This window comes from Aotus nancymaae, unplaced genomic scaffold (assembly GCF_030222135.1).
Source record: "Aotus nancymaae isolate 86718 unplaced genomic scaffold, 86718_ANA_hifiasm-v0.15.2.pri h1tg000044l, whole genome shotgun sequence".
In the NCBI taxonomy this organism is placed as follows: Eukaryota; Metazoa; Chordata; class Mammalia; order Primates; family Aotidae; genus Aotus; species Aotus nancymaae.
Window position 1 is genome coordinate 798195 of NW_026988458.1, and position 21596 is coordinate 819790.

The following is a 21596-nucleotide window of genomic DNA, read 5'->3' on the forward strand; positions in this document are numbered from 1 at the left end:
CATGGATTTTGCTGTCTCATGTTCTCAGGACTGGATGAGGTCCAGCCCGTCTGGCAAGCATCCTATGGAGGTGAGGCTGTTTTTCAGTGGTTCCTGAGTCGATGCCTCCAGCTACAGGTCCAAGGGGTGTCTGCCGAGTCTTCTGGTCAAGTTGCCTTCCTCTGTAGTGGGTAATCGTCCTGGAGACACTGGGAGGCCAAATCCTGATTCTCCTGGAACTTCTGTGATTTTGGCATCCACGGGGGTCTTGGCAGCAATCAGTTCCGTGAGTTTCCCCCTTTCCTCAGGCATTTATCCGTTCAGGTTTTCCTGCAGGGAAGAGCAGTCGGTCCCTCTTCCCTGTTGGCCTGTTGACAAGGTCAGTGACGAGAGCAACGTGAACTCACATGCATTTATTTTATTCTGTGGTTTGCAGTCAGCATGGCCATTGTGCGTTTTGTGGCTCACACCACTCGTGGTGGGCCCTGTGTCATCTCAGGGAGTGATGTCGACAGATTCACAGTTGAAAGCCCCTGCTTGCAGTGCGGTAGTGGGGTGTAACTGGGCAGGGATGGATGCAGTGAGATAAGGCCCAGACTCGTTCCCATGGTAACAGTGTCATCTCAGTGACTAATGATGAACTGAGAGCTTCCTTGGTGTTCAAAATCCTTCTTCACTGGCCCGGTCCTAGGTGGAATGTGGGTCTAAAAAGCCTCATGTGGTACACGTTTGGGTCCCACCAGTGTTCTAGAAACAAAACCTACTTTCCTTGAGACTTGCTTTCTCGTATTTGCCTAAGGACCGTGTACCCCTCTCGGTGTGGCAATCCCAGAAGCAGGTCACTGGACAACTTGTTAATTTCAAGCAGTGCTGACTTGGATTTCAAAGTGGAAACTTGGCCCACCCGCGGGCTTTCAAGAGTGAGGTGAGAAGTGTCGCCGCCTCCTGACTGCTTTTGAACAGGATTCTGCTTCAGCGCCACGAGCAAAGTGAGCCACTGGGGGGCAGCAGAGCCCTTGGAAGGGAGGGGCACGTGGCAGCCAGAGCCTACTTTTCCGAGTGGGACCACCCACAGGCATGCGGAGCATCTATGCTTGTGGAAGCTGGCACCAGGACTGCTGGGAGGGGAGGAGGCTCAGCTCCCACACCCGGGGACCTTTTGCCACACCGGAGCCCTCTCCGGCTTCACTGGCAGTGTTTCTGGGCCCACTCCCCAGATTCCTTGTCCTGGGGTCTGACCCCCACGCGAACACACGAGGAGAGTAGGACCGCACTGCTGGAGTCTGTGTACCACCGCACTGGGCCCCGGGTGCTTCCCCCAGGCCTCCTTGTTTTGAATGCGGAACGAAGTCCAAAGCTTTTCTTATAACTGTTCCAGGCAGCTTGGCGTATCGGATTCATCAAAACCCAGTCTGCCTGGCCTCAGATCCCCTCTGCACCACCAAGCGTGGGCAGTATGATCACCCCTTGCCAGAGGCCTTCACAGCTGGGCCTTCACCTGTGACCTGGGCTCTACACACTGCTTTACCTGCATGAAACTTGGGGGCAGAATTGGCCAACAAGAGGTGTAGCCACACAGGAGTGGCCTGGGCCTCCCAGAAAGCCTTTAAACATCGTGGGGACTGTGGAGACGTGCCTGGGGCCCAGTGCCGGTGTTGCTAATGCTTGGGCACCTCTCCTGCTGCGTCATCCTTGGCAGTGACGTCCGACGGCTCTCAGCCCAGACGGGGAGACCAGTAGTCTTTATCCCTGAGGAAATCTCAGTCTGCCTCCACCTGCTAGTAGGGATTCTGTGGTCTGCAACTGAGCTTCTGAAACTGAGGGCAGGGTAGGAGCGATGTGGAGTGGGCACTACATAGGTGCTTAACATTCCTTCCTGGTCGTGTGGCTGTGAACCGGCGACAGCCTGAGCAGAGGGAGCCATTATGAAGCTTGTCACTGTAGCGCTCCTGGGCCCCAGCCTTGAAGCTCCAGATATGGAGCCCTTCCAGGGACAAACTCTTCTCTGCCACTCTGTGGACAGGGGTGCTGTCCATGTAGAAGGCTCTCACTGCCATTCACATGCCTTGACCCTTCACTTCCCTCGTGAGACTCAGAGCAGCCCTTCTGAGAATAAAGAGCAGTGGATGTCTCTGGAGACACTGAATTCCCCTCTGGAGTGAGAAACATTCTCCTGAAAGCAGGTTTTTGGGATGTGAACCCTGGCCCGGAGCCTTACCTGTGGATGTGCCCATGTAGTCCTCAGGGTACCTTTGACCTCTTATTCTATAACGTCTGTTGAATCTTCACATTTCAATTAAAATGTTGAGGGAAGGTGGCAGTGACTAACACCAACTCAAAGCTGCCCATCAATGCAGTGAAGAAACAGCCTCTGAAGTCAGCTTCCGGTGTGTGAAAGGGCTCTGCACACCGCCCTATTACAGGGCTTTCTCTGTTGATGTCACTTTCCTGTTGAGCAGCCTTGAGTGAACAACTGGACCCCCATGGCCACCGTTTCCTCAGTTGGAAACCTTCATGCAGCCAGCCCCAGCATCCAGGACCAACTTGCAGGGCCATGTCTTAGTGAGTAGCAGGGTCTCAGCTGCAGTTCAGCTGCGTAGCAAGTGACCTTCAGCTTCCGCGGCAGGGCTCACTTTCTTGCACCACCCACCCATAGGCCCATGGGACCCATCTGTCTGTCGTTGGGCTATCTCCCTGTGCCCAGGATGTGGCAGCAGTGGCTAGCGTCCTGAACCCCTGGCCTCTGGGGCTGCCAAGAATGCCCCGAGATGCTGGGGGAGGAAATGCCCATCTCAAAACCTGTGCGACCCCGGCCAGACCTGCACGTGCTCAGGGGGTGCGAGCAGACGCTGACACCTGAAGCAAGCACGGGCTTAGAGAGAAACCCCCAGAAACGTGCTGTCTTCCCACAGGGTTCGGACACGTCAGCTTGTGGACACATTGGCTCGTAGGTACGTCTCGCCCCAGACCACTGAAGCAGCGGAGAACTTCAGCGCTACAGTCACCCCCATTTAACAACCGTCAGCTTTGGAACAGCGCCGCCCTTTTCTTGTAATCCTTCACGTAGACAGCAGCTCCATGGATCCCTTCTCAAGTCTTTCCTCACATGCCCTCGTACTTCTCTTGCCCCTAGTTCTTGGGTCTATTTCTCTGGGCCACAGTTCATCTTACTCATAGATCATGAAACAATCTAGTTAGATTGTGAAAGGAAAGATTCCAGTTACACTCCCACGGAGAGAGCGCCACGGCCTCGCCCCTGCCTGGAGAGCACCCCCAGCCCTGGGTTCCCAGGACTTCATTTTGCAGCCCTCTGGTCACTGACCAGGCCAGGTGGCTTCAGTTTGCTGCCCCTGCCATTTGGCCACCTTTCCTCAGTGACATTACACCTGGTGGCTTCAGACTTTCCTGACTGCCTGAGTGAGAAGCTACTTCATGCATCATCAGCACACACAAAGCACACGAGTGGGAAGTGGGTGTAAAATGGAACCGAAGGCTTCATGAGACGGTGCACCCTCACCGTCTATTCTCTTCTCCTCCTCTTTCCAATGGTAGTCACAGTCCTCCACGTTGACTTTGCTCTCCACTGATAGGTTGCTGTTTGAGAAACAAGCCTCTAAACCATTCTTCGAGGGATCTCAACACAGCAACCACTCCCAGCTCTGTTCCTTGGGCCCCTCTTCTGAGTGCCATTGTCCTCACTGCCTGGATTCACTCATTCAGCCAATCAGCAAATACGTAAGGAGGGACAACTGTGCAGATCCAGGCTCCTCATGACGGGGTCCCAGGCCAGCTCAACAGCAATACCTGAATATTTGTTGGAAATGCACATTCTCAGGCCCACCCCAGACCTCTGGGGTTGTCCAGCAACTGGGTTTTGAGAAGCCCTCTCATGATTCTTATGTCCTCTCAAACCTGAGAGCCCCTGTGCTAGATGACATGGGCTGTGCCAAGTAGCCCCAAGTCCTAAACGTGTTGACACCGTGGGAACAACACGTGGCCTAAGGGATCTCTTCAGAAAGCTCTGTCACTGTTTCAGCACAGTATGGGACTAAGAAGTGGGTGAGGGCCTACTCTCCCTGAGGCTGCGTGCTTTCAGGCTGTTCTTTATGCCAAGTTGTTGTGGGAGCCTCCTGCTAAACTGGGGTTCCAGTACCAGAATGGGTGGCAACGCTGCCCTATGGGGAACTGCAGGGGCCGGATATGACATTACCGTGCGCCTTCTATGAGATGCATCTGATGGACAGCCCCTTGTGTGCCTGGGGTGCCTCACATGGGAAACTTGCTGCAGTGGCAGATGCCCTGAGGCTCATGTCTGATCCGTGTCCAGGATACACCAGCCTAACCATCGCCCTGGGGCTGGGAGCCCACTGCCTGTCTGCCCCCCCACCCCCCGACCCCCCGACCCAGGGAACCAGGGAAACTCAGCCTGGGCAACCCCTGGTTCTTCTAGTGGAAGGTGCAAATTCAACTCGGCCCCCACACATGCACAGCTGCACACACACCTGCACACACACACCCCTACACGTGTGCATCGGCATACAAACACCCACAAAGACTGACAGATCCTGGGTAGGGAGGGGCCCATGAGTCGGGAGGGCCATCTTTCATCCCTGGGTCCCACGAGGCAGAAGTGAAGAGTTAAGCAGAGAGAGAGAGAGAGGGAGAGAGAGAGAGAGAGAGGGAGAGAGAGCTAGTAACTAGTACTATAAATATATAGCGGAACAGGCTGCGGTCACTTTAAGTTTGCCGGCAAATGCCTGAATGGGGCTCTGCTTCTAATATCCGGCAGGAGCCTGGGCCCTGTCATTCCCTGACACAAATTTTACTGCTGGGCTGGGAATAAAGCCTCAAAAAGCTGCTGGAGAACCTTTCATGAGACTTGCTCTTGAGCTTTCTGGTCCTGTAGTAAATCTGATGAAAGCTGTGAACCCTCTTCAGGTAAAGGCAAATGTGTACATGGTTGTGCACACACACACCTACAAACACCTGCACACACACATCTACACACGTCTACATACCCACCCCACACACAAGGGACACTACCCCTGCACACACACCTACACGCCCCTGCACACAGCCCCACACACACTCCACACACATGAGGGACGTTACACCTGCACACACAACTACATACCTACACACACCTATGCGCACACACTGGACGCATCCACACATGCACATCTGCACACACCTATGCATGTGCACCTAAACATACACCCCTACACGACTGCACACAGGTCCCACACACCTGTGCACACACCCACCTGTGCACGCACACCCGTACACATCTGCACATACCCACCTGTGCACACACATCCACCCATGCACACCTGCATGCACTCTACACACCTGTACACCTCTGCACACACACATTCCACATACGTGTGCAGACATGCCCACCTGTGCACACACCCACCCACATCTGCACACACCTGTGTGCACACGTCCACCCATGTACACCTGCACACACACACCTGATGCGTGGAGGACCAGTGGTCTGTTTCCTAGAGAGCTCCCTCCCTCCAGCCCCTCCGAGCTGACAGCTGCTCTCCCGCCGTGGGCAGCTCTTGTCCCAGGGCTCTCCCTGCAATCCCCTCAGGGTGGTGCTCTGTGCGCTGGACCCAAGCCATCTTTCTTAGCTTTGAAACACTTTCTTTTTTCTTCTTTTTTTACTTCCTGTCAATTTGCATGAAACAACATTTTGTACAGCAGCTTCTGGAGGAGGGGCCTGCAACTCCGAAGACACCTTTATTATGGGCTTCTCGGCTCACTCTCCAGGGGTCCGATCCTAGGTGGAAATTACTTTCCTGGGGACTCTCAACAGCTTCACTCTACTGCCTTTGTGTTGTTGAGAAGCCCAAAGCCTTTTTATCTCTGTCGCTTGCCTGAGAGCTGATTTTGTTCCTATCGCTTTTTAGAACTTTCTTGTTTTTCAGAGTGTTCTGAAATTTTATGATGATGAGGTTCGTAAGGGGCTTTTTTCATTGACTGTGTGGGTATCTGTGGCCCATATGACCAAGAAAAAGAAATGGAAATGGCAGGGAAAATGTAAGAAAATTAGAGGATCAAACCAGGCTGTCCATCATCCAGCCAAAAGAGGGTCCAGAAAAAGAACCAAAGACACCAGGGACAGAGCTGTCCAGAAGCAAGCTGGGAAGGTCCCCAGGTCCCAGGTGCACTGGCCAAGCGCCTGGGTTCCACTGTCTCTTCCATCTCTCCCAAGTGTTTTTATTTATCTTTTTTTTTCATCTCAAAGAAAGTTTTTTCTTGATTATTTCTTTTTCATGATATTGTGTTCTTACTTTATGGATGTACTATCTTTTCATACATCCTTGACAGTGTATTAATAAGTTTTTATTTTATTTTATTGTTCTTTTTTCTTGGAGACAGACTCTCGCTTTGTCACCCAGGCTGGAGTACAGAGGTGCGATCTTGCTCACTGCAACCTCTGCCTCGCAGGTTCAAGCGATTCTCGTGCCTCAGCCTCCCGAGTAGCTGGGACTGCAGTTCCATGCCACCATAACCGGCTGCCATCTGGCTAATGTTCTGTTGTTGTTGCATTTTTAGTAGAGACAGGGTTTCACCGTGTGGCCCAGGCTGGTCTCAAACTCCTGAGCTCAGGCAATCTGCCTACCTCAGCCTCCCAACGTGCTAGGCGTGAGCCACTGCGCCCGGCCTAATGATAGGTTTTTAAAACATTTTCCTGACATTTTTTTCTGCTTCCTGAATTCTCTGTTTTCATTCTTTTGCTTTGGTCTTTCCTGTAGGAAAAGATCTGTAAGAAAGCCCCTAGGTGGAGGCTGTTCATATCCGTGTGTGTGTGTGTGTGTGTGTGTCTGTGTGTATGTGTGTGTATGTATGTGTGCGTGTATGTGTGTATGTGTGTATATGTGTGTATGTGTGTGTATGTGTTTGTGTGTGTGTATGTGTGTATATGTGTGTGTGTATGTATATTTTTTTTCTTTTTGAGACAGGTCTTGCTCTGTTGCCCGGTTAGAAGGCAGTGGCACAATGATAGCTCACTGCAGCCTCGATTTTCTGGGCTCAAGCCATCCTCCCACCTGAGCCTCCTAAGCAGCTGGGACTACTCGCGCACCACCACACCCAGCTAAGTTTTGCATTTTCACAGAAACTAGGTCTCATCGTGTTCCCCGGACTGGTCTCAAACTCCTGGGCTCAAGCGATCCACCTGCCTGAGCCTCCAAAAGCACTGGGATTGCAGGCATGAGCCTGGGAGCAGCAAGGGTTGTCATTCATATTGAAGAGGACGATGCTAACCTGCTCCCCGAAGTTCTGTGAGGGGGCGGGTCGGTCTCCTGGGGGCGTTGCTCCCCAGCGCGAGCTGACATCAGGTCTCTTGTCTTGGTTCACCTGGAATGTCTAGAGAAGAGTCCTGCAGCCGCTTGCCCTGTAGAAGCCCATTAACTAAAGTTCTGGGAGGAAGCCACACCTCTCTGTCCCAACCCCCGGGATTATAGGTGAAAAGAAATGTTAACTTCTAATAACCTGATGTACTGCCCGAATCCTCGATCACTTAGGAACCCCAGTCAGTCTCCTCCTCTCTCCTGTAATGTCCTAGCTGTCCACAGTGTGTTTTCACACGCCCACTTTTGCATGCCCAGCTCGTGCTCAGGGGTTCCTTTCTTCACGTGCCACTGATAAAAATCACAGGTGGCCCGATTTCATCACACCAAGTGTTGACGATGAGCCGTCGATTGATTGGGAAGAGGGAACCCCAGCCCAGTGGCTTTGTTCTTTTTTATGTTACCTTGTTTTCTTTTCTGCAGGAAGGTGGGTTTGTTCTTACAAACGTCCAGGGAGTCTCCCGGCCCAGGGGAAGCTCACTGAGTAGCAGTTGTGGACTTGCCCTGCTGGACTCCGAGGCATGAGGTGGCACAATGTTTATTCTCCTTAATTAAATTTTGGCTGTGAGTTCCCACCTACCTAGCCAGAAATTCAACCTCAGCCATATTTAGGGGCATCTCTCCTGCTCTCAGAATCAAACCAGAACATTCTGGAGGGAACCTGTGGTCTTCAAGCCCCTGTGGGGACCTAGGCGGGGTGGGCCAGGTGTCCATGCTGTGCTGTAGAATCGGATATTGGGTCCCCCTCCATGTCCCATGGGAACTTCTGCTTCAACTCCCTGGCAGTGGGGTAGGGTCCTCTCCCCAAGCCCTCATAACACCCAGAGGACCCACCCCTCACTGAGAAGCCCCACCCTCGGCCGACTCCTCATTCTTCGGACACTCCATTTCTTTTGCTACTTAAACTAAAGCCAAAAAGATGCCCATCACCCTCCCCCGGGCAAGGGAAGGCAAAGGTCACAGGACATCAACGCTGCCAAGTACCAGCTCGGCTGGGAGACCCCCACCCAGGCGGTGCTGAAGGTAATGAGAGGCAGATCCCAGATAGAACAGCAGAGTGGATCTATCCGCGGGGGGCCGGCAGGCTATCGAGCTGAGAGGCTCAGGGGCTGACAGCTTTCCAGGCTGAAGGCCCCGAGCAGATTCTGACCCACGAATTTAGTCTCTCTTAAACAGGTGATCCTTATTAATAAATAGGCGTTCTGTATTTACTCATAACTCAGAAACTACCAAGTAGGCAGCTGTTAACCGCCTACCACTAATTGCAAATTAAAAGGTATTCTTCACAGGGGAGCTACGGGGGCCGGGTAATAAACTTAATGTTTCTCAACACAACCCCTCACTACTCTCAGGAGAAGCACCCTCCTTCCTTCTGGAAGTGACTGAAAAATGAGGCCAGCCTCTCTGCCAGGCCCCTGACAGTGGGTGCAGCTTTCCCCAGCCAGCCTGAGAGCTTCCCAGCGACTTGATGAAGGGGGAGGAGCCCAGAGGTTTCCCTGATGAGCTCTGAAAGGACTCCCTGAGGGCACTGAGAGATTGAGCAAAAGGCAGACACGGAGGAAGGGCAAACACCGGGTCCCCAGGGGGGTGGCATCTGTACATGTGAGGCCCTGGAGGGCCCGGCCTCACGGTGACGTGAGCACGTGTCTGTGACCCTGGAGTCCTGGATGGTGGTGAAGGCACCTAGGATGAAAGGACGTGGGTGGCGTGGGCTTCGGACGGACCCCTAATCTCCAGAGGATTAGCAGGGACGCAGGTGGGGCACTGGAATCACACGGAAGAGTCCCTGGGGTGGCAGCAGTGTTACTTGAAGGACACCACGGTCATGGTGCGGGCTGTGAATGGGAGGAGGGATGAGCACCCCGTCCTGGGCGAGGCCCATGCTGAAGAATGAGGAGTGTCACAGACTCAGGGACTCAGGCGTGTTTGTCTGTTGTCACACTGCTATGAAGAACTTCCCCAAGACTGGGTAATTTATAAAGGAAAGAGGTTTAATTGACTTACAGTTCTGCAAGGCTGGGGACACCTCAGGAAACTTACAATCATGGCGGAAGGAGAAGCAGACGCATCCTTATTCACAAGGCAGCTCCAGAACAACAAAACACTCCAGAAGTGACAGCGCAGGAAAAAACTGCCACTTTTAAAACCATCTGAACTTGTGAGAACTCACTTATCATGAGAATAGCATGGGAGACATCAGCTCCCTCTCTCAACCCATGAGGATTACAATTCAAGATGAGATTTGGGTGAGGGCACAGCCAAACCATATAATCAGGGAAATACGGGGCGGGGAAGCCGGGAGAGGAGAAGGGAGCAGGGAGCAGGGAGGAACAGGGAGACAGGCAGCACCACCAGGACCGGGATGTAGCCTCTAGGCCATCGCCTCGTCCCAGAGGGTGTGCTGCAGGCACCAAGGGCGGGCACTGCCTAGTCCTGTGGGGATGAGCACGTGGCTATGGGAATGGGCTGAACTGAAGGAATTATAAAAGGAAACCAAAATGGATGCAGTTTTTATAAGTTCCTGTGACATTAATAAAAGTATTGCAAGTTTCATTCATTCAAAAAATACATATGAACCTTCTCTTATGTATTATGTAACAGTGTTAGGATTTTTTATCCATGTATTGAAAATATTTTTCCCAGTTTTGTTTGGCTTTCAATTTGTTCATGATGCTTTCCGATATGCTGGAATTTTATATTTTCTTATGATGAAATAGAATTTTCAAATAGAGCAATTTCTTTCATTGTGCAATATCCCAAGAACTTAGGTATCCTGTTTATAAATGTTCAGTTGACCCATGTTTAAGGTCAACCCTTGCAGTCTTGCTGTGGGGGCCCGTGGGTCTTTCCCCAAGCTCCTACTTTCCCAGGGCCTGTTCGAGTTGAGCTGGGTGTTATTGGGTGATGCAGCTCTGCCTGGGCAGATGGAAGGCAGCCTTTGGGTAGCGGGGGGAAGGACACAGAAGCAGAAATAGCAAAGAAGAAATAAAACTGGCCTTACAGACTCAGAGGCCTTACTGATTGAGAATGGCTGGTTTTTGTCGGAAAAAAAACAAAACACCAGTGGCTGGGGAGTGTGAAGTCTGCGTAAGCTCACGGCTGGAGCTCGAGACATGAGACTGGGCCACTGGGGTCCGTGCTTCGGGGACACCTGGCCCAGGCACTCCCTGTTGTTGGCTGTTGTCCAGGCTGTTGTCGAGGCCGCCAGCACCACTCCAGCCTTAAGCCTCAAGCTCAGTTTCATAAGCCTGGCCTCAGATGTTGATCTGGCAGGATTTGACCTAACCAGATGCCAATTTTCAAACTGAAGATGAAGTTGTTATGACCAGGCTGGTTAGCCTCCAGAAAACGTGTCCCATAAGACGGACCCTGAGGCCATCCTCCTACTTCTTTCTAGGGACAGGCTACACACTGGGGAAATGCTGAGAGCAGGGTGGGGGCAACGTGGCTCCTGGGTACTGGTGTGGCTCGGGGAGCCCCATCTGGATGAGAAGGGCAGACATGATGGGGATGGGATGGGGAGGGTGCAGCTTTCTGGAAGGTCTGGATGGAAGAGGGGTCATGAGGTCGAGAAAGGGTTCTGCTGGGTCAGCAAGGGACAGATGGGCAGGTCATGGATGAGGAAGCCGTTAGCAGAGAGGTGGGGGTGAAAACAGGAGTGACAGGTTCACAGAACCATGTCCTTTGGCTGGAACAGGGCAGGTGGGCCCAGCTGGGGCTTTGAAGACACCCCCCCCGGGCAGTTAGGGTCTTACCTGAGTGTCCTGACATGCTTTCTCTTGTCACTAAGTGCACCTCTTATTTCATCCTGCAGAGTGAGGCTAATTTCATGTTCTGGGGGAACTTGATGTCACCCTCATCAAGTAGGTTTCCTTCAGTTTAACAAAATTAAAAAGCCCCAGGTGGCCACAGGTGTTGAAGACAAAGTCACCCTGTCGCAGGGACTCACTGTATCCTGAACCCCTGGATGGGGAGAAGGCGTGTGCACAGGGGAGATGGAGTGTCACAGGTGTGGCAAAGCGACGGGCAAGTCAGCCTCAGGTGGACAGGCCACACCCAGAACGCCTCACACGCACCTGGCAACATCTCACACCTCAGAACGAGTGGAGGAGAAAATGGTGCTAGACAATTTGGGATCATTTAGAAATGAAAACCCATGCTATTTTCTAAAAATAAACATGTTTGTATCATTTCTCCATTAATTTGCTTCAGACTAGATACAGCTTATTTCAAAATGCTTTAATTTATTAATTTATATGTGCAATACATCATTACACCTGGCATTTTTATCTTCATCTCAAGTATTTTGGTCAAATTGCTAGGCTCTTAAAGCTGATACTTGCAGGAAAACGCTGGCTTACAGTACTTGCTATGCTGTACACAATACATGTGTTGAATTTTATCTGTCAAAACATTCGTGTAATTGAAAAAGCCCGATAAGGTACCTGCTACGGGTCAAATGCTTCTGTCCCCTCGATCTGTAGCGCAAGACTTGGGAGGTGAGGTCTCGAGGGAGGTGTTTTGATCAGGAGGAATCTGCCTTCGTGAATCGGTGCTGCCGCACAAAGGGGCCCGAGGAGTGGGTTCACCCTCCTGCTCTTGTACCACGTGAGCGCCCAGCCTCCTCCCTCTGGAGGACCCAGCATTCCAGGTGCCATCCTGGAAGCAGAGAGCAGGCCTGACCCGCCAGCACCTCCATCTTGTCCCCGCCTCTAGAACTGTGAGAAATAAGTTTGTCTTCTTTAAATGACCCAGTTTCAGGCGTTCTATCACAGCAGCACAGAACAGACGGGCACAGCGCCCCTCAGGGAAGTCCTTGTGAGGCTCAGATCTTCACCTGTGTGGTTTTCTGCAACAGGGCACATCATCACCAAAATATACTTTTAAATATAAAAAGAACTTATCAATTAACACTGTATTATGGAGAATAGCATAATATAGAAATCATCTTAGCAAAAAAAACCGGCTGAAATTTTGTGTAAAGATTAACTCAACACAAAAAATTAATATAAACAGATTTTAATAAGCTTCAATTAATTATACCCTGATCATAAATTATCTTTATTAAAGAATGCAGTTCTTGTGATTCAAAACCAAATATTTTAAGTGATACATCTAATAGAAATTGACATGAAACTATTTATTTAAAATAGTTATAATAAAAGGAAAACAGGCCTCCATATTTGTCTCATTATAGAAAACATAGACTTTAAGAATCAGAAGTAAGCTTCCAAGCTGACTGCCAGGATTACAGCTTCGTACCACAGAAATGTTCAATAACAAATATTTGACCAATAGATTATAATTCTGAAGTTGTACATTTTTAAAAGCCTTCTAACTTTGCTTCTTTACGAAAAGAACCATGAACTGATGAACTCACAACACAAATCAATAATAATTTCAGGACAAAAAAAAGGCACATCCAGGCAACACATCCAAGGCGGTTGGTGAAACGCGGCGTCCCAGGTCTACTGCACATGATCAGCTGGCCCCAGATAAACTACTCTGGAAAATTCTGAAACAGAACGGAAACATTCTGCAAAAGCTGGGAAAACACGACTGCACTGATGCTTGGCTAGAGAGCTGTTCCGTTGCCAAGGCACAAGCTTCCCAGAAGGGGCAGCCGCCGGCCATCTAAGTGCTCACTCCCCATAGGCTTCCCTTCCAAGGTCCATCATCTCCGTGCAGTCAGAGGCTGGACCGTCTCTCTGGTCTGGGCACGCACCTCGTGATTGCAGCTCTCCACAGCACCGGGGCGAGTAAGAGGCTGAGCGTGGTCACACTCAGTATAAGGAGGTACACCTGCAACAGCAAAGGGCAGAGCGGGTCACAGAGAGCGTCCGGACTCACACCTGCAACAGGAAAGCTGAGCGGTCACGCTGAGTGGTGGGAGGGACACCTGCGCGGGGGTGGCGGATGGGGGGGTGGAGGCTGAGCGCGGTCACGCTGACCGAGTGCGGAGGGCACCTGCACACCGTGAATCCACTACTATCTCTCGGAAGCACATCAAAGTACAGCCAGAAGTTAAGGACACTCGGATGTAGGAGCAACGGTGACGTGAAGATCAATGGTGCGTGGTCAGTCCTGACGGGCCACAGGGCAGCAGCCCTAGCCTGTGCTTGCCCGAGGCCGACCCTGGGACGCGGCTTCCCTGCCCTTGGGAATGTGGCCTCGGGTCGGGCCTCAGGAGAAGCTTCCTGCAAGCAATTCTACTTTCCAGCAATTACTTCCACTGCCCTCACACTTACAAGTGCAAGGAGACGCGCAGTGAATCTGATGCCCAGGGCCATCCCGGTGATGACAGGAAGTCTACCCAGCTCTCAGGGCACAGTGGCATTTCATGTTTCTTGGGCGATACTTGTGTGCACACTGGCAGTTCAGCTTTAAAAAGTTTTCTTTCAGAAGAAACATCTGACACTTACTTCGAATTGTTGTAAAAGGTTATTTCCTCTGAAAACGCCACATGCTGGATGAGCAGAGAGAAGCCAGGTCTCTGTGTGCCCATCCGGAGGAGGAGCCTGGCCCAGCTGAGCTGCCTTTGCCACGCCCGACTCAAACCCAGAGTGCAGCCCGTGCAGCCCGTGCAGCCCGTGCAGCCCCGAGTGCTCCGCGGCAGGGGGAAGCCACTCACCTCCCGAGAGATGATGCCCGCTCTTCGCGCCCGGCTCCCCAGGACGAAGGAAAACTCGCTGACCTGGGCCAGCCCCGCGGAGACGACCCACTTGATGTACTGGCTGCCCCGCGGCAGAATGAGAGACAGGACCAGCGCCGCCAGGAGAAACTGTAAGAGTGATTGCTCACGTCACTGCTAAAGATTGGACCCGCATAGAGAACCCAGACAGAAACCACGGGGACGCCGCGATGGCCCCTGAGTAACACGTAAAGTGGGGAAACGCGCTGGGGCACTCCAATACCTGAAGGCACCAAATCCACACAAAACATCTTAAATAATCCACACAGAACAAAGAGGCAGAATTAAGGGTTTAGGTTCATTAGTAGAAAATGTCTGCCTCTGTCAGAAGATGGCGGGTCGCAGTACAGCCAAGGCCCATCCTGAGGGTCCCGAAAGGTAGTTCCCCTCTTTAAACAACCCCGATTCTAAACAGTGGATCACACGGACAAACCCAGACCACCCAGCCTAACCCACATCTGCCTCCTCCGAGACGAGGGGCAGGGCCGGCTCCGCAGGCCTGCTGCACGCCCCGCTGGAAACCAGGGCCACAGGGAGGCCTGCGAACTGTGAGGGGCGCGGATCCTGCCAGCCCTTACCTTCATGACCACCACGGACAAGGTGAGGAACACCAGCACCGTGAGCTCATACGCCACGAAGGTGGGGAACACGTGGAGCCCTGTTGGGGACAGGACAGACATGTTGTGACCACAGGACAGCCTCCCCCAATGCACACCCATTCCTCACAGCTTCAGGGTGTCATTGCTTCAATACAGGAATGAAAATCCTAAATCCTAAGTGCACTTGGGAAAGCACCAGCAAATGCCACAAAGCTGCCCCTTTCTCACGGAGCGAACGGGAACGGCTGCCTCGGGGGAACCGTCTCACGTGGTGGAATCCTGCTCCACTCCCTCATCAGGCCTCAGCTGCAGAGAGCACAGCAAAGCGCACAGAGGCGGCACTCTGTCTGCTGATCTATGGCGATCGGTCCTCGAGGAAATATCCCAGCTGAGCTCAGATGGCCGCAGAGCCCACCAGCCCACAGCGCCCAGGGGGGCCACGCTCACGGGACGTCTGCGGTCAGTGTTCCTTTCCCTTCTTCATTTGGCAGAATAAGGAAGGGAAAAACGATGGGAAATACTGTCTCTGCATACGTCTTCTCTCTGCTGTCGGGGCTCTCTAAAACCGTGTGGCTGCCCACCGAGCCACCCAGGCCAGTGACGCAGAGGGGCCGGAGGTGCTGGGGCTGAGCTCTCCAGCCTCACCCTGGGGCCGCCTGCCCTTGGAGGATCCCTGGCAGCCCAGAAGCCTCCTCTGGATTGGAAGGATGTAGGCCCCAGAGTTAAGTGAGTGGAACAGACCCACGACCTTTCAGCTGTTCACAAACCAGTGTCTCTACCTGACCCAGAAACACAAATGTAAACACTCTCCCTTTTTCTCTTTCCCCAACCTGGGGTTCTCTTGCGCTTGAAAGCCGCTTTCTCCCGATGCCCCGTCTTCCAGCCACGGCCCCTCCTCCTGGGTGTGGGTCTCGGAGCTGCCCCCTCCACGCCCATTCTCGGCGTTCCCCACGGCCCCTCTAAACCTGATCACCAGCCTGGCCCCACCGTGTCCCCCTCAGGAGCCTCAGCCCCAGGGTAGCCTGGGGTCCACTCCCCGCTCTTGCCAGCTGTCTGCTGAACCCTGACCCCAGTCCTGCTTCCCGTCAGGACGTGTGCCTCTGCCCTGCTGCAACGCTCCATCCAGGCTGCCTCTGGCCACATCGGTGTTGAGGAGGTCACTACCATCACAGCCCTACGTGCACACTGGCACAAATGAGACAAGCTCACAACAGTGTTGGCACAGGGGATGCTCTCACCCCTCCCCAGAGGGGCCCTCACATTGCAGCCCAAGGTACGTAGGACTCCCCACCTTGGGGGCACCGGGCTGTATTTTCTCCTCACTGCTGCCCCGAGGAAAGCGCCTCAGCTTCCTGACCGCCTCCCCTATGTCTCCAGCCCCATTGGCCTCCTTCCTGCTGGGGAATGTCCTGTTCCAGAGAGTCCAGGCTTCCTTCCCACCTCCCACCTCTGGACTTTCCCACCAGCCTCTTCCTTCCCAGCATCCCTGAGCCTCCGCCTCTGCACCTGGCACGCGCCTCACCCTGGCAGGCGGCGGGTCGCTGATGCCCTGGAGGCTCCTGTGCTCCCAGCTGAGCTGAGTGGCTGTGTCCCTGCATCTGACCCCCACCCTACCCCTGGGCTGCAAGCTTCTTCAAGGCGGGGCTGCCTTGGGGACATGGCTCACTAGACCCTGCCTGAGCTCAGAGCTCCTGGTCTGGGGGGCAGAGGGAGGCGTCGGGGGTGGTGAGCCAAAAATTATGGAGCTGAATGCCTTCCAGTCAGTCCCCAAAACAGCAACAAAAGTGAGCGACAGTCAATGTGGATCTAGAGGCTGAGTAAGTAAAACATGCCGTGTGAGGCACGTGCCCGCTCCGGGCCGTGCTAAGGACACTGCCTGCACACACACCGGGCCACGGCGTGAAGGTGAGCGAGGCTGGCGGGGGCGCACGCCTGTGTCCATCCATCGGGGGGGACGCCCAACAGCGAGCTCCAGCGCTGTCCCAGAGACAGCGGGGCCTGCTTCTGATTGCGAGAACGTGAGGAGAGGAAATGAAATCCTTGCTGAAACTGTCACAACAAGGCGCAGCAAACGTCTGACGCTGTCGGCAAAGCCGGGAGTCACTAGGAACTAGGATGGGGTGCGGGGCGGGCGTCTTCCACAAAGGCCAAGATGGAAAACACTTTGTACTTTATGGGCCACGGCCACCTGCTGTGGCCTGGGCTGTGCTGCTGCAAACTCCTGCATTCAGGCTGCAGCCCCAGTGCGGCTGATCTGGAGATAGGGTCTGTGGGACCCACTTAAGCCAAAATGAGGCCATAATCCTGAGAACCGAATCTCTGCACAGACCATGGAGGGTGGGCCACAGATGACACAGCCAGGAGGCCCCATCTGTGGAGCAGCCATGGCCCTCGCCACACACCTGGATCTTGGACTTCCAGCCCCCACAGCTGTGAGTAAACAGCTGCTGCCTGAGCCGCCCAGTCTGGAGTATTTTGCTGATGGCCTGAGCTAGTGAGAAGTACAGCAGCGGCCGCCGATGAAGACGAACGAGACGGCGCGGCTGCCTCCAGAAAGCTCGTTTATAAAGGCAGCTGGTGAGCAGGCCTTGGGCCGCAGCTGGCCGAACCCCGGTCTAGTGGGAAGAGCCACGCTGCCACGCGCTGTCCGTGAGACCCCGACCTTGCTTCGTGGCGCCTTCTGGGCCATCCTTCGGCACAGAAGCACTTCCTCACTCCGGGCCTAAAGACTGCCCTTCCCCTTTCACACCCTTCAGATGCAGCCTCAACTCAGAAGCACGGCCTGGGCCTCATCCAGCGGGCATGAGCCTCGGAGCTGGAACCCGAGAGTGATGCCTGCCAGCGTGCCGGGCTGTGGCTGACCTGCAGCGGAGTCTCTGGGAGCTCCACCCCCGTTTCTGCCACCCGGAAGTGGACGTCAGGTCCCACGCACAGAGGCAAAGGTGCCGTCCGAAGTGGGCGGATGCCATCTATGTGCTGCCTGGACTCCAGAACAAAAATAAGGTCCTGGCCGAGTTAGAGACAAAACTGGGCTCTAAGCAGCTTTCTCAGATGGAGGAAAAATTAGCTTGAATTCCCTGATATACTTAGGGCAAAAACACGCACAATTATGATGTGAATAGAAAGGGTTCTCAACATAAAACAACCCTAGTTTGAAGATAATCAAGATAAATATGTCGTGTAAACGACACATTTATGAAATTTTAGATTTTTAGCAAGAGCAGCTCTCAAACATGCACGTGCAATGAAGCCGTGGCTGACCAGACACCGGGTCACACACCACGGTCAGCGCGGCCTGGGGAAACACGGGAAAAATCGGGTCAGGCCTGATCCACTGTATTAGTCTTCGTCTAAAATAAGTGAAAGGAAGGTCAGGAAATCCCAGTCCATCAACAGTGGACCAGATACAGAAAACGTGGTACATACACATCGTGGAACATCAGCAACCGTAACAGAATGAAATCGCATCCTTTGCAGCAACACGGATGCAGCCGGAGGCCATTCTCCTGAGTGAATTAACACAAGAACAGAACACCAGATGCCACAGGGTCTCACTTAAAAGTGGGAGCCAAACAGCAAGTGTACGTGGACAAAGACGGGAACAAGAGCCACTGGGGCCTGTGTGAGGTGGAGGGTGGGAGGAGGAGGGTGAGATTAAAAACTACCTTGAGTGCTGTGCTCGTCACCTGGGTGACAAAATAATCTGTACACCAACCCCCTGGATGCTCATTACCCATGTTACAAAGCTACACATGCACCCCTGAATCTAAAGGAAAAGTTGGACACAAGAAATAGTAAAATAAAATAAGATTTCTCTGCGGACTCTATAAAGTAGAAAATAGCTCCTGGTTACTAGCAATCCAAATGGAAATATTCTGAAAACACTTAATTTTTAAGATAACCATTTTTGCTATATAAAATATGAATATACATGCATATATGCACATCAACATATTACAGAACCACTCGGCATGTGTTTAACAAACACAATTATGTAAAGAAGGAAGATTACCTATTGAGGCGAAGAAAATGATGGCCAGAAAGTCACGGATGGGTTCAATGGAGGCGGCGATCTCCTCAGTGACCACAGGGCCCTGAGAGGAGACAAGCACTCCAGCCAGGAAACAGCCCAGCTCCATGGAGACGTCCAGCAGCTCCGTGACCTGAGAGAGGGAGGACTGAGCTTTACATGAGGCCCCACAGTTCACCAGGGTTACCCCGTCCCAAGGACACCCCGAGACTCAGCAGAGCCACCACAGCAAAACACAGAGGTTGTGCAAACGGAGCGTGCCTTTGGTCCTGGGGCTCTGCTAGGTCTGACAGGTAGCACGTGGAGGCTGCTGTTAGCTGAATGCACCTTACTGGGCGAATAAAATTATTTTAAAATATTTGAAACAAATACCCATACAGATTGCTGTGAATTTTTAAAATGAGAATACTTTCCAATTGTTTTAAATATTTGTGATATATTTTCTTTACTTTGAATCAGAACAGCCTGGTGGTGGTTTTAGAAACTCATTCCCACTCCCAGTCTCAAAGCAGAGGGACAGCAACAGAGGACAAGCAAGGGCCCTGGGAGGGTGTGACGCCAGAGAGGAGCATTGGTGTGTCCGCAGCGGCTGATCTCAATACCTAGATACGCGGGCCGGATCAGAGAGCCGGCTGGACAGGAAGGACACAGGAGCCCGGCAGCTCTGTGAAATGCAGGCTCAGGACAGCCTTCTGGATGAGGCACGGCTGATACCGGCCAACCTGAAACATGATTTTTATTTTGAGAAAATAAAGCTGTAGAAGATAACAGCATCAGATGAAAAGAAAAGAAACTTGTAAAGAGCTGTGATTTATAACAGCACCAAAAAGTCACATCCTGAGGATTAAACCTAAGAGGCCTGCACCTGACACTGCAAAACCCCGCAAGACCCACGGAAGGCTGCGACAGCAGCGTCAGGGCTCAGCACTGCGGAGGGCGGATCCTCTCTCACGTGGCGACAGACACACGGGAACGCCAGTAGTCTTTTGTGAGTCTGAAACTGACCAGATGAATTTAAAAACGCAAGTGGAATTTGGAAAGAGTACGAATAGAGCCAAGATGACCCTGGCACAGAACAAAGCTGGGCCCAACACGACCAGAGGTCAAGCCACAGTGCAGCTGAGGGCAGGTGGGCAGAGTCAGAGAAGCATGTGCACACACACGCATGCACACGTACCACAGGTACACACATGCACACCACACATGCACGCCACAAAGCACACACTTATGCATGTACAAATGCCACACACACGCATGCAGACGTACACACATCACATAAAGCATGCCACACACACGTGCACATGCCACAAAGCACACACACATGCAGACACATACACCACACACAAGGCACACACATGCATGCAAATGGACACACATCACATAAAGCACACCACATACATGTACACATGCCACAAAGCACACACACACACAGACATGTACACAGCACACAAAGCACACACATGCATGCAGACATACATTACATAAATACCACACACGTGCACATGCCACAAAGCACGAATACATGCAGACACATCCACACACCACAAAGCACACACATGTACATATGCCATACATGAAGCACACAGTGCACACACACAAAGCACATGCATGCACACCACACATGTATACATGCCATGAAAGACGTGCACATATATACTGCACACATGCCACACCTGTACACCACACAGAGCACACAGTACACCACAGAGCACAGGCATGCACACATGTACACATGCCAGAAAGCACACACATGTGCATACCTCATACACAAAGAACACACATGTACTGCACAAGTACACGTCTCTCTTTCTCACACACACACACACACACACACACGGCTAGTTTTTGACAGAGTGATGCTATGGAACAGGGGGCAAGAGGTCTTTTCAGCGCGTGGCATTCAGAGAGGCGTGAATGAAAGCATCCTCATCCACTTCCTCACTTCCAACACAACAAAAGCTCATCTCTGGATGGGCTGCAAAGCTGATGAGAAAGGCACAGCAGGAGCTCACTGACAACAGTGAAGAGCATCTTCATGGCCCGGGGGCAGGTGCATCTTTCACAAGAACACAGAGACAGCCACAAAGACAACAGTCCATAACCGGATGACCCTGAAATTCACAACTTCCGTTCATCGAAAGACGCCATTAAGAGAGCGAAAAGGCAAGTCACAAGCTGCGAGACGTCTGCAAAACCCACCCGACACGGAACGCTTTTCAGCCAGAAGAGGGATGAAGTGCTGGTGCGTGCTGCAACAGCAGCCAGGCCTGGAGGACGTGACGCTGAGGGGAAGCCAGGCATGGACGCCCCCATGTGACGCGGCCGGAAGCAGCAGCCCACAGGGCTGGGAAGTGGATCCATGGCCACTTGCACAGGGCCACGAGGGGATTGGGGGAGAACTGAAAGCTATGGGGATTCCTTTGGGGAGGTGGATGTAATCGGATAGTGGTGATGGTGGCAGAGCATTTTGAATATTGACTTTCAAATGATTAAAATGGTGAATTTTATGTGAATTTCATCTCAGTAAAGAGATGCTCTACACCTGAAGCAAGCGTGGGGATGCTGAGGGGCACGGTGCGCGCATGGCACAGCGGGAGGACACGCTCTACACCTGGGGAAAGTGCGGGGACGCTGAGGAGCGCGGTGCGGGGACGCTGAGGAGCGCGGTGCGGGGAGGCTAAGTGCGTCCTGCCTGTGCGCTCACAGCACGGTGGGCTGGTATGACGACTTCGGGGAAACCCACGTCATGACTAGGGCTGAGTTCCTGATTATGGTGATCCCCGCAACCCCACCTCCACAGGTACCGAACTAGGCTCATCAGCAGTGAAAGCACCTTCCGAAAACGCGAGAATGGACAGCAGCTCTATTCCTAACAGCTCTAAATGGAAACAAACGCTGAGCCTGACAGTGGAAAGCACACACTGTGCCATCTG

General features: G+C 52.7%; 1 protein-coding gene across 4 annotated transcripts in view; it reads right to left on the reverse strand.

Annotated features, from left to right (window-relative positions):
• Positions 1-12345: 12345 nt before the first annotated feature.
• Positions 12346-21596, reverse strand: part of TMCO3 (transmembrane and coiled-coil domains 3) — a 62450-nt gene continuing 53199 nt past the window's right edge. For 2 of the 4 annotated variants that reach the window (XM_064361824.1, XM_012470669.2), the window contains 4 exons: positions 18646-18796; positions 14613-14692; positions 13975-14124; positions 12346-13145 (listed from right to left, as the gene is read on the reverse strand). In XM_064361824.1, the coding sequence (XP_064217894.1) occupies positions 13032-13145; positions 13975-14124; positions 14613-14692; positions 18646-18796 (495 nt within the window). In that variant the 3' untranslated portion in view covers positions 12346-13031. The remainder of the gene's footprint in view (positions 13146-13974; positions 14125-14612; positions 14693-18645; positions 18797-21596) is intronic. The other 2 variants (XM_012470670.2, XM_021667899.2) reach the window with 2 other exon arrangements.